We start from the raw sequence: 13,159 nt of genomic DNA, 5'->3' as shown, positions 1-13,159 counted from the left end.
TTGTTATGTTAATATATTTGAAAGTGTTTCAGTAAACAGCTGGAAATTGCAATAAAGCATTCTCGATTGCTTAGTAAGCATAGTTAAAATACAATATAGTAAACAAACCGCGCCACTCGTGACTTTGTTTATTTAGTCTTAAATATTGCGTATATATAAAATCTAATTTCTAATAGAGTATTATTGCGAAGATTTTTTTTAATTTAGTATATTTTTTTCTATTTCAACTTTTTTTTCTTCAAAATTATCTAGTTACAGAAAAGAACTTTTTTCCATCAATCGTATCGATGTATTATTATAATATTTGTTTTCCTCATTACAATCCTTTTATGATGCAAAATATTTGCGTCGAATGACGTATGCGAGACGTCACCAGTTGGTACGAAATTTCAGTTAATAGAGGTTTGCGGTTCTCCCGCGTGTGATTCTCTGACGCGTTTATTTTAGTATATTACGTCAATAACCGTTGTCAAGGTTTTTTCCCGATACACTGTACCCGCAAAGAATTTTCTTCATGGATGGATATGTACGATCTGTTATTACATGTTAATACGTCACAGCTTGATGCTTATTATTGATCTCTTTTTGACTTCGACAGTACCTTTAATTGTTGTTTAACTTGTGGAAAAGTCCAAGCTGTAAATAAATGACAATTGTCCGAGCCTAACATATGAAAACTATATTTTTGTAAGAGCTAAAATAATGTATTTTATTAAAGTTAATACTCGTTACAAAGACAAAAGTAAATGTGCGTCTGCAAAAAAAATTGTTTGCTTTTGCAAATTGAACTGTTATTTAGTCTAATAATAAAATTCGTTAATAATAATTTGAATCATGCATCACACTATTCATGATAAACGACACATCTTTACCGCTATTGTATTGCCAACCAACAAATAAATTTTGGTTACTTATTTATGCGATTTCTGAAAGTAAAAATAACATGAGGCAAAATTTAATTCTTAATTATTGAAAGGATATTTATTTTTCAACAGTAGAAACTAATAAAATAATATATTTTTTCAAATATAAATTTGAAATCGATATCAATTACGTGTGAAAAATGTTATAATTTTACGAAAAACCAAAGGTTAAAAAATAAAATGTTTTTACTCAGTTCACTGGATGTACACAAAAATCTTGAATTATTTAGCGCCTTTTTAAATCCTTGTTATATTGTACTAAAGGAATATATACTGATATTAATAGAAAAAAGTGAAAATAATTTAAACCTCCGTCCGTAGGTTTTGATCAATATTTTTATCATTTTACCATTGAAATAGTTTCTTGTGAGCTAATAGCAGTTTGGTTGATATTTTTATGTACACGTAGAGTCTTATCTATACTATCCATCAGGCTGGTAATGGCAGCAAGGTCATTTTAATATATTTTTAAGCTTCATTAAGATTATCGACCCGACGTACCGCTTGGTGTTTGAATATAGACCGGTCCTAGAGCTTGCAAAAAGTAATGAAAGGTCACTGCTTCATAGGCGAGCAGGGCGTTTAACCTAAATCTCTTTTTTTATAATGCCGCTGAAACCGCTGTGCTGTGCCTTACTAAAACGCGGCGATTTGGGGCCAGGTAAAAGGGAAGTACTCTTTCCCAGTTTTATCGCGCGTAGATCTAAAGCACTACAGTAACTAAGTAAAGAAAGCCTTTGCTCGGGCCGTTATGTCAGATATATTATTGAATCGAAAAGCTACCGAGTTTTAACGTCGCATGGCCAGATGCTCTATGGATTGTCAAGGTGCAATGCCATATGAGAGGGTACCTCGGCATGGGCTATTCGAATCGATAACGCCTGAGGATACTTCAATTCGAACGTTAGTCAGGTAATAACAACCGACTAAATCGAGGCTTCTAGATCGCCTGTCGAAGCGATTAAAAAGTTCGACGGCCTATCAATCCGCTGAAATTGTTGTACGTAGCGGCCCGAGCTGAAGCTTCTCAAGAAAGCCTTCGAGCTTTACTACCACAAAAGAGATTTTAGGCTAAGCGCCCGCAGCGCTTTGCCACTTCGCACCCTCGGAACCTACAAAAACTTTTACTCAGCCGGACTATCTGAAAATTTTACGAGTCTAGTAGGACTGAGTATTAATATTAGTGATAAATACGTATTCCCTGACTATTCTGTCATCGAAATAAACCAATTATTTATATTAATAACAAAATCTCTCTACAGTCCTTAAGGTTATCAAAAACGGCGTTAGGAGAGACTACAGTCGGACAAGTGGTGAATTTATTGTCGAACGACGTGAACCGGTTCGATGTGGCGATTATCTTCCTGCACTACCTGTGGATCGGGCCCCTGGCTACCGTCATCGTCGCTTACTTCATGTGGCTGGAAATCAGCTGGGCGGCGGTTGTTGGTGTGGGATTTATGCTTGCTTTCATACCTCTACAGGGTGAGTGATATTTGTTTTTCATTACAATACTAAAAACTTACAACATCTTTACCAAAACTGTCTTACATTAAAAACAATGCAGGTATAATCACATGTGCAATTTAGACTATTCCACAATCGAAGATAATAATTTGTATAAAGCGTGAATAAATAAATAGTTAATCAGAGATGTATGTTTAATTGCATCTACATTTGAAATGATAGATCTTAAATTTATTTTTTTGAATAGAGAAAATCCCAGGATGTGAATGGCCGAGTGAGGACAATAAACTAAGACTGATTTAGTGTAGGTAGACTCCGAAACTAGTTCATTTTTCCTTCATAGTCGTTTCTATAATTAAACAAATCACAGCTTACCAAAATATGTATCTTGATATCAAATTTCTACAGAAATGACTTAGTTGTTATATAATAAAAACATAATAATATAATAAATTAATTTTAAGCATTAATGAAAATAGAAATTTATCTAAATTTTCATTAATGCTTAAAATTAAAAGTAAGTTACACATGCCAATTAAATGAATGTGGGTCAGGCTGTAACTAAAGCATGCCATGTTGATTGGTAATCAAAAACGTACCCATCATATGGCCCCTCTCTGTAAATGTATTTTAATTATTAAAGTTGTTTTATTTAATCATTAAAGTATTTTTATATTAATTAGCGAGCCGTGTAAGACGCGCGAAATTATGGCATAATGTTTAAATGACCTTGTCGCGTTTTTATAACGAAAATCTTATCCTTCGTATTCTTTCGCATAAATAAGTTTTTATATTTTTCTCTAAAGATATTGCTATGACGTTATGTAATAACGAATTAGTTGTTAATGTTAATTAAAAATTTATTAATAATATTAGTTACATTAACTTTGTGTTCATAGATAAAGCAATTGAATTAAACTCATATTTTAAATACAGTCAGTTCTCGAGTTACGGCCACCTTGACTTACGACGAAAAAATTCCACATTTTTTTCTTTTTTTCAATGAAGAAAAAAAAGACAATACACTTAGAGATGAAAATAAAATTAATGAAACAGAATGAGTGTAGCAGAACAACTAAAATATCAATTAAAAATAAGAAAAAAGCCATTATATTTGCTTATACAATATATACGTAAATGTCTATCATATTATATTATTTATTTTTGTATGAAATTCGACTTACGACCATTTCGACTTATGCTCGAAGTTGTGGAACCGAATCCCGTCGTGAGTAGAAAACTGACTGTATATATTTTCTCACGTACTGCTGTATACAACAGGGGCAGCCAACCTGCGGCTCTTTGAATGTTCTATTTTAATTTTACTTTTATTGAAATGTTGTCAACGAAATTTATCTATTTTTGATATCTTTTTGCATATCTTTGGAATAACGTATTCAATTTCGGTTAGCGAAATATTACAAATTTTAAAAAATGGCTCGGACTATTTATGCGCTTAGCCACCACTGGTGTATAATTTTTTATTTTACTGACACCTTGATCCGTTTTAATCACTTGCTAAAAGTTATCTTTTAATAATATTTAAGCATAAGAAATTTAATTTAATAAGATTTAAGAATTAAAGTACTTTTAATGGATAATTTGTATCGAATTTATCTATAGTAACTTATCTTAAAAGTTTATAAATACAAATAATTGCGGATTGGTTTAAGTTGTAGTGGACAGGCCATATCAGGCACTGAGCAAATTGCCACTGCGGCCTTAAGGTTGTGGAATGAAGAGAGTTCGCGGACAGAAAAGTGCAACGTAGAACGTTCATCCAACGTATAATTTCGGCCGCCTATTCCTGCAGAGAATCTAGACGCCTTACAGCTAAAAATATTGTAAAATATCAAAATAACTTTTATATATTATATTGTGATTCTGATTATACGTATTATATTTCGGTCAAAATACAACTAAAATGAATCAGATAGTAGTATTTGAAATAGCGTTTGAAATGATTCCATTTATGTCTCGAAATAGCTTCTTGTTAACCTTCCGTTACAGCGACACATGGATTGAATATGATTTTCTTGGAAGAAAAAGATCTTACGATGAGAAATCACCTCTTTTACACTTTGAATAAAGTTGATAATCATTCGCATTAACACCAATAGACGTTTGCAAAAAGATTACCCGTTGGTTTTTTTTAAATGACCCTCGTGAATAACGCATCTGGTAATTCTGCTCGGCCAGGTATAAAATTGTTTCACGTGTTTGCGGGCCGGTATTCCGTACGTTCTATAAAAGACTGGCAAGGGGAATAATATAGAAAGTTCAGGTAGTCTATGTGCACTTTTAAAGGTTGAAAAACTTTTGTTATCAATTCGTTTTGTAAAATAATACTTTGGGAAGTGAAAGCAACAAAGGAATGAAATATCTCGTCTACAATGTATTATTGGCGAAATGTAAGAATATTAAATACAATGGGAAAGAGAAAGACCATGATATAATTTTAAGATATGTTTAAGTACTCCAATAGCTGCTCTATCTTTACTATAGGTGACATGCTTAGATTCAACCATTCTCGGGTCTAAAATAAGGTAGTTTTATCATCTTAGATCATTTTAAATTGTCCATACCACAAATACATTTTTCATGTTATCATTGTTGTCGAACGTAGGAATTTACCAAACTTTCATTTATTTATTTTATTATCTTCATTCAATCAAATGTTTACGGCGTAAGAAAAATGCCAACCAAGGACAATTCTCTGTAATCACAAAGGGTTTCAAACGCGATTTGATTTGAGAATTGCCCACAACAAATTCAGTTGGATTTTTTTTATATCACTTCTACACATATACCTAATAACAGTAAGATCATTTCATAATCAAGCTATGTAATCGTTTAAAAATAATGGAGTTAACTGAAGAATGCAAACAGATGTTTACAAACAAGTTGCTTATCATATGAAACCGAGAGAAATATTTCAAACTTTTATTTATTCCAAATTTTTGTGTGTTACACATACACATATTACTATTCTGGGACATACACAAAACTAAAAACAATATATGTATATAAACATAGTATTGTTCATATATTGTCAGAATACATTTTTTATATATACATTTTTGATTGTATGAGTAGACCTTCCTTGAAATATGAAAATTGCATCGATATTACCAACATTACATTACCCCATAAAATATACCGTAGGACCTCGTGTGCTCACATCCGTCTGACAATACATAGATTTACTGATCGCATATCCGAAAGTAATATTCGATAAATCATAAAACTATTTGCCGTTTTTTGTTTCCCGTCTGCATTTAAATATTTACACATTTTAAATAATTTATTGCATTATCAGAATGTTTTCGATAAATATGTATTTATTTTATTATAATTTGTTTATTACAGCTTATTTCGGTAAACGAACATCCGAGCTGCGATTAAAAACCGCTCTAAGAACCGACGAGCGTGTTCGACTTATGAACGAAATTCTGTCCGGTATACAAGTGATCAAGATGTACACTTGGGAGAAACCATTTGCTGATTTAGTCGCTAAGGCCAGGAAGTAAGTATTCGCTACTTAGACTTTAAATAATAATTAAGATTCTATATATCTATTAATAGTTCGAGCATCAAATTAACAAAAAATAATTTTAGACAGGAAATTAAACAAATCCGTGCGACGTCATATATTCGAGGAGTGCTAACGTCATTTATTATGTTCACTACGAGAATCTGCCTATTCTTCTCCATACTCGCATATGTACTTGGCCAGAACAACATCATCACCGCCAAGCAAGTGTTCGTCGTTACAAGCTTCTACAATATTCTACGACAGACGATGACTGTGTTCTTCCCACAGGGTAAGTTTATGACTTTCATTCACGGTAATTCGACAAAATACCTGTTATAAATATCTATTTAGGACAAACATATTTTTGGTTGAGATATTATTTGTTAAAAAATGTACAAGTCCATGTTTGTATTTAAAGTGTAGAAAAAATAAGACCGGATATGATTTCATTTAAGGTTTTCACAAAGGCGATAATTACGGAAGTTCAGTGTTATTTACGTAACGACCTATGTAAATTACAGAACTTAGGTACGTTTTTTACATCCTTATTTAAATTAAACTTCGACTAATGTGTTAAACATTAGAGTTCATTTTTGAATGGGAGATTATGGATTCTTAGAACAAAAAAGTAATTAAATTTGTTCCACTTGAAAAGGTGCGGTGGACACAATATTAAAATGAAGACACGGATATTGCGATTAGAAAGCCATATGTTGAAATACTGCCACGAGTGTTGTTAAAACTGTTTATTGTCAGTGAGATACCTTTTTTAAAATGCCAACAACATAGCAGCCTAGGAGGAAGAGGAGTTCTCTCGAAGTTCCTGCACACTCCATAGAACGTCCGCCTACCTGACCTAAAGGAACTGACAATATGCCAATCTTGTCTAATAAATAATACATCGGCCCGAGATCCAAAGACAGCCCTTGAGCTTAGGTTCAGCAAAGGAGTATGTTTGGCGCCTTCAGTCACCTCAGTCCTGATAAAACTGTAAATTCCAGCAGGTAAACTAGTGGCTGGCAACGTATTATTGCGACAAACAACAGTTTTTAAAACAATTTTGTTCGAATGTAATAATGCTGTCCGCTAAAAAAAATCTTAATAAATAAGTAAAAAGTTCTTAATGGATTCCATTTCCAATCTTATCAATGGCATTATCTTAACGAGTCGAAGAATTAAGGCTTGAGAGTTCCTGCGCTTTATCACCGCAAAGTATACATTGTATTGTTATTAAAATATGTAATTATAACGTGGGTATATTCCGTCCGGTACAACAGTAGGTAAAATGCTTGCAATACAAAAACAGAGTTTTTTGATGCATTTTCTTGCAGACATTTCTAGTTGAAATTATATACATCAAGTGTCGAAAATAAGTCTTGATTATGACTTTAAATAACTTTAGATTAGATTTCGACATAAGATTGTTAAATTTGTTCAAACCTTATGAAATCACAATTTGCAAACTTAGAAATAACTTTACGAGGCCATGCATATTTAGGTTTAAAAAATAACCGTGACTCGCCTAGCGGATAAGGAATCCTGCGTCATGTCAGAGAAAAGGTTAGCTTTTTAACCGCGGGAAAATTATAGACCTTATAATAATAAAAAGTAATAATAATAGATATTTTAATAAAGACGCTTACATTTTGTTTCGCGAAACTTCTTAAGCATTTTTTGTCCTTTATAAAAATATTGAAACCCAGTATCTATATAAATAAAAATTAATGTTTGTCTGTATGTCCTTTACAGAATCGTAAATTTTGCTTTGGATCATGTAATAATCAAAGTTGATCACAAAGCCATTCATTGCGCTACTGTCATTCCAATGAATATATTTTGCCAGGGCCATTTCATGCTGATTTGAATTGAAACGAAATCAGCGAACGAGCGATGACGTTGCGAGTTGTAGGTGACCTAGAGAAGAATCTATATAAATAGTGAAATTCATGTCTGACTCACATAATTAAAATAAAAACGAAAAAAATAATACCTAAATAAAGTAAATATTTTTATTAATGCAGACGAAGTCTCGGGCACAGCTAGTTACTTATAAAAAAAATTAAGTTGTCATTATTGAATGAAACGTTGGATTGGCGCATGGTTTAAAATTATTGTTAGGGATGTACTCTAGCAATAAAGGTATCGATAATCATACTTTACCATAAATTCTAAAATATATTAAACAAAAAAAAAAAGATTTTTCGTTCATTTGTGATGTGCTTACGCGATAAATTTATATTCTGTTTTACTTTTATTATTTATTTATCGTAAAAAAAACAATGAGTCAATGTATAAATATAGAGCATTTCGTTTAATATAATGGTTAGCTATATATTTGCGCCGAATTCCTTCACTAGGTTTTATATGGTCGTTACAACAATTAACAGTTATCATAGTTAATGACTGAGTGCGTTCCTTTTATGCTACTTAAATAGTATAAATGTCCAAGGACGTCATTTCATGAAATTATTGTATAAAGAAAATCACTCGATTTTGCCGACAGTTATTTTTATGTTCTTAATTGACACCAATTTTTCAAATTGCACTAGGATATACGAACGTGACCTGTTTTTACTATTTGACGTCATGATTTCGGTATGAGTTATCATATTAACATCGTTTTAACTAAATAGAACAATGTTGTATAGAGTATGCGTCGTGAACAAGAATTAAGTTTAAATAGTCTGATGTTTCCAGCTGTTAATTAAAAATAAATTGCATGCGAGAAGATAGCCTTGTCTCTTTAGTCGATTGGCACTAAAATATTTAATTTTTCTGTGTATTTCTAGGAATTGCACAAGTAGCTGAGGCGACAATATCAATCAAACGACTTCAAAATTTCATGCTCTATGAAGACACGACCAAACCTGTACCGGGACTGGCTGAAATACAGACGGCTGACAAAAAGAAGACAAAAGATAGCAAAGAAGAAGAAGCAAGGGCATCAGTTCCCACAGCTAAAGAAGAAATAGAAGCAGTAGATGAAAAGTCACCGGAAAAACCAGAACCTGAAACAGAGATACAAGAAGCAGAAAGTGAGAAGCAAAAAGATGAAGCTAAAGGAAATGGTACAAATCAGCTCATCTATCTACTTTAATATATATTCTTTAAGATAGATTTTTACTGCGGGTTTCATTCCTTAGTTGGTGCTTTCGATGGGCGGTATCGGGTAAAAATGGCAGGAAATCAATTCAATCGTATGACGTATACTGGTGGACATAGATCCCATACATGCCTTATAAAACTAATAATTAAGCCTGCATCCGGCGTTTTCGTCTTAATAGTCATCTGTCCACCTTGTCGGAGGATGTCCTAGGCTGCGCTCGCCCGTTTGTGCTCTCTATTCCAGTACCTCAAGACCCCAGAGGCAGTCAGTTCGGAAAGCTGCATGGCCTGCCTACCACCACTTCAAATTGCCATTCTTTTGGGTTACTTTCGTTCCTCTACAGATCCCCGCATTCATAATTCGATCTTGTAACAAAATCAAAAGCATAGTCCTCTCCGTGGCTCGGTCAGCGACTGTAAGCTTACTAATGAGGCCTGAAGTGGGAGATCACGTTTTTTAAGGTCGTCACTGACATCACCTGTTATCTTTAGTTGTTAAATAATTTCTTGATGCAGGTAACGCGACGCTCGCTCCTTTGGAGTCAGGCGAGGAAGACGAAGAGGAGCTCGCCACGCGAGTGGAGGAGGACGCGAGGGGCGTGCGTTTGAAGCATGCCACCGCTAAGTGGATCGCCTCTCACGCTGAGAACACACTTACCGACATGTCACTTACTATCAAACCCGGCAAGTGAGTACTGGACAAAATATTAATACTAGAATCTGTTACGTACTACTACGTCTACTACGTCTGGTGCAACGATTCCGGTCCAACTACAATTTTTACACTTATTCACCAAAAAAGGAATAATTACGATTTTATGCTTATCTATATTGTAAGCCCAATACATAGAGTTTTATCACAAGCTTTATAACGAGTATTTCGATTAATATTAGAAAGTTTTAGGAAATTACAATAGTTCAACATAAATAAGCCCGTAAAAGAAATAGAATATAATAGGTTAATAATTCTATTTTGTACTCATAAAAATTGTTTATGCACAAAATCAAACGTATTTTTTGTACTTTCCATGTATTGTTATTTTTAATACGTTTCGTACAAAACAAATTTTATAAAGTAATAATATTAAAGTTGTGGAGTGGAGACCATAGGCCGGTAAGAGCAGTGCAGCTCGTCCACCCATAAGGCAGAGAGTGGAAAGATGCTAGGCACTGGTCTAACTGGAAATTTATGTGAATGGCTCATGTCCAGCACTGGACGTCTTGCAGCTGATGATGATGCTGATTAGTATCAAGTAATTATCTCCGTAATTAGCACTGAAGTGTGAAATTAACTAACGAAATAAAATATAATTTAATAAGGACGACGAATTGATATCCATGGTTAGTGTATAATTTGTGGAAGTGTTAACCTATAGTAGTATAGTAGTAAAGGTGTTAAATCTTCGGCAGATTAATTGCTGTTATTGGTCCCGTGGGAGCCGGCAAATCGTCTCTACTTCACGTGCTGTTACGGGAGCTACCGTTGGTATCGGGGTCAGTGCATGTTGGCGGTACTGTGTCCTACGCCAGCCAAGAGCCATGGCTATTTGCCGGTAAGTAGATTTTATAAAATGTTTGTTCTTGTGTCTTACTTGTCTATTACATTTTAATTTAAATATATATTTTTTTTAATATAGGAAGCGTCCGTCAGAACATTTTATTCGGGCAGCCGATGGACCGACCACGGTATAACGCAGTAGTTCGTCGCTGTGCCCTAGACAGAGATTTTACACTCTTCCCGTACGGGGACAAGACCGTAGTAGGAGAAAGAGGTGTTAGCCTTAGTGGTGGTAAGTAATCTTTTCATTAAAAAATACTTTTTATTGACATGAATGGCGATATTTTATGAAAGCTATGCTAGTTATAATTTAAAGCTCACTCAATTGTCAATTTGTGATCGGAGTTATTCGATTTATTAAGAAGCTAGAAATATATTGTTTTTATACAATAAATAAGCACATAGCAACAAGACTAATTCACGTAAAGAATCCAACGAATCATCACCTATTTACATGCTGCGTCTGAAAATATGCTTTTAAGTGGTCACTGTGAACTTGCCTTTTTAATTAAGAAAGATTTTATTGGTTAAGGGGCGTGGCTAGGCGGGCGGACAATAAAGATTCATTGTATCTTAATGCGAACTGCCGGACTTACGGTATGTGCCAATAAAATCGGAACAATGTAATTGTGGTAACTATCTAGATAGTCTTTTACAAAATAGACCTACCCCTTGTACCTATATATCTAAGTTTTTCTCGATTAAAGATCACACAGTTTTATTTGATTTTTAAAAATTGCTATTAATTTTCCTAAAATTACGTTTTTTATTAATCTTATTCGCTCTAGAGCAACACTTTGCAAACCCGACATCATACATCTCATAATATAGATCTATTTAAAAGCACATATTCTTCGTTTTTAAACTATATATTAGTCTATTGCACAGCTAGTTTTTTTTTTTTAAATTGAGGTTTTCGTATATTTGGTTACAAGCTTGCAACTGGCCGCTAAATCCAAACCTGTATAAATATTTAGCTTGATTTTGCTCGATTGAAACGTACTCACGCTTGTGAGTGTGTTGTATTTTATAACAAATATAAATTGATTTGTGTCAAAAAGCAAGTCTTTTTGATCGACTTCAAGCTCGAATTTGTACTAACGTAGTCAAGCGCTAACCACATGTTTAAACTTGTGAAGATTTCATAAAGTTAGAAAGAAGTACACAGATATTGTAAAGTGAATATTAAGCAATGTTTGCTTTGCAAAGACCGTATACTTATATTTTGTATATTATTTTTGGCTGTAAGGTGTAATTATAATACCTTTTTGTGCAGGTCAACGCGCTCGTATTTCCCTAGCCCGTGCCGTGTACAAGCGAGCCGATATATACCTGCTGGACGACCCGCTGTCGGCGGTGGACGCACACGTGGGGCGTCACCTGTTCGAGTCCTGTGTCGTCGGCTACCTACGCAACACTACGCGAATTCTTGTCACGCATCAGCTACAATTTCTTAGAGATGTTGATCAGGTACACACTTCACACTCGCTACAAATTTCTTAATGTTAAAGCTAATGCCCTATGGCAGTCCATTACAAAAATAAATGATAGTAACGTATTTTAGACTGATCACTTTAATTATTGATTTAATTTCTTTATAATAAAGTTAGGTTACTTACAGATATAACTTTCCTGTTTTCTCTTCCGCAAGACTGATGATATTTGTATATTTAACGATATTTTTGGTTTAATAAACCCAGCCTATCATGTCTTTTAGTGGTATCATTTACCTTCATCTTTTATAGCTGTGTTTGATTTTATAGAAAAAAGAGAGCTGGTTTTTACTGTTTTTCAAAACCGTTTTTTATACTTTCTTCCCATAAAAATCTTCCACGTATCCTAATAAAAAATAACGAATTGTTTATGCCGTTTATGAGTTTTTCTTGTAACAAAATAGCTTATAATAATATATTTTCTAGTAAGAATATCTTTATTTATATATAAAAGTATATGATTTAATATGGTACTGAATTTGCGTTTGTGCTTTATTTGCAAGTGTATACAAAGTAGTTGCGACAATATAGCAACTAAGATTAAAGACCAAAACATATTTATGTAATATTTACTAATTATATTTTTTTGCCAACGATAACTATAAGCAGTTATTTATCATCAAAGATTTATTTAAAAAAGTTAAACATGTTCTTTATAAAGTTTAAAACAATTTGGCCTTTTAAAATTATACTAAATGGCGCTGTATCTATTTTAGTTAAAAATTATTTGTCTTCTAACGTTACTCTAAAATATTAAAAAGTGTTTGACGAATTTTATGTAAGGTTCTATTTTTAATACAGAGAATAATTTTTTATTTAATATTCAGTATAAAAGTAGTTGTCGGTCAAAATCTAGTTATTGAAACGAATCATATAAAAACAAAGTTCATTTTACTTAATCTGTTTTCTGTGTGGTATTGCCAACAGAAGCACGAAGAAGATTACAAGGTTGGTGAAGTTGTAACGCATGAGCTTTTGTTGAAGTTTAGCACCCGTTAGATTCTTGTTGAGTGTTGAAACCGACATAGCATAGAAGCACGTTTTAGATGGCGATATCATCAGATGGACATAGCGATCA

General features: G+C 33.3%; 1 protein-coding gene across 1 annotated transcript in view; it reads left to right on the top strand.

Moving 5' to 3' along the window:
* LOC137929311 (probable multidrug resistance-associated protein lethal(2)03659) overlaps window positions 1-13,159 on the top strand; it is a 43,803-nt gene that overhangs the window by 17,960 nt on the left and 12,684 nt on the right. Inside the window, exons 6-13 of the mRNA XM_068772189.1 lie at window positions 2,186-2,408; window positions 5,760-5,916; window positions 6,009-6,214; window positions 8,715-8,993; window positions 9,547-9,718; window positions 10,441-10,583; window positions 10,668-10,820; window positions 11,865-12,058. Coding sequence (XP_068628290.1) covers window positions 2,186-2,408; window positions 5,760-5,916; window positions 6,009-6,214; window positions 8,715-8,993; window positions 9,547-9,718; window positions 10,441-10,583; window positions 10,668-10,820; window positions 11,865-12,058 — 1,527 coding nt within the window. The remainder of the gene's footprint in view (window positions 1-2,185; window positions 2,409-5,759; window positions 5,917-6,008; window positions 6,215-8,714; window positions 8,994-9,546; window positions 9,719-10,440; window positions 10,584-10,667; window positions 10,821-11,864; window positions 12,059-13,159) is intronic.

This window comes from Battus philenor, unplaced genomic scaffold (genome assembly GCF_028537555.1).
Source record: "Battus philenor isolate CCGP_79_NKW_IND1 unplaced genomic scaffold, ilBatPhil1.0.hap1 SCAF_5, whole genome shotgun sequence".
Classification (NCBI taxonomy): Eukaryota; Metazoa; Arthropoda; class Insecta; order Lepidoptera; family Papilionidae; genus Battus; species Battus philenor.
Note: the sequence above shows the minus strand (reverse complement) of the source record. Positions and strands in the feature narration are given on the sequence as shown.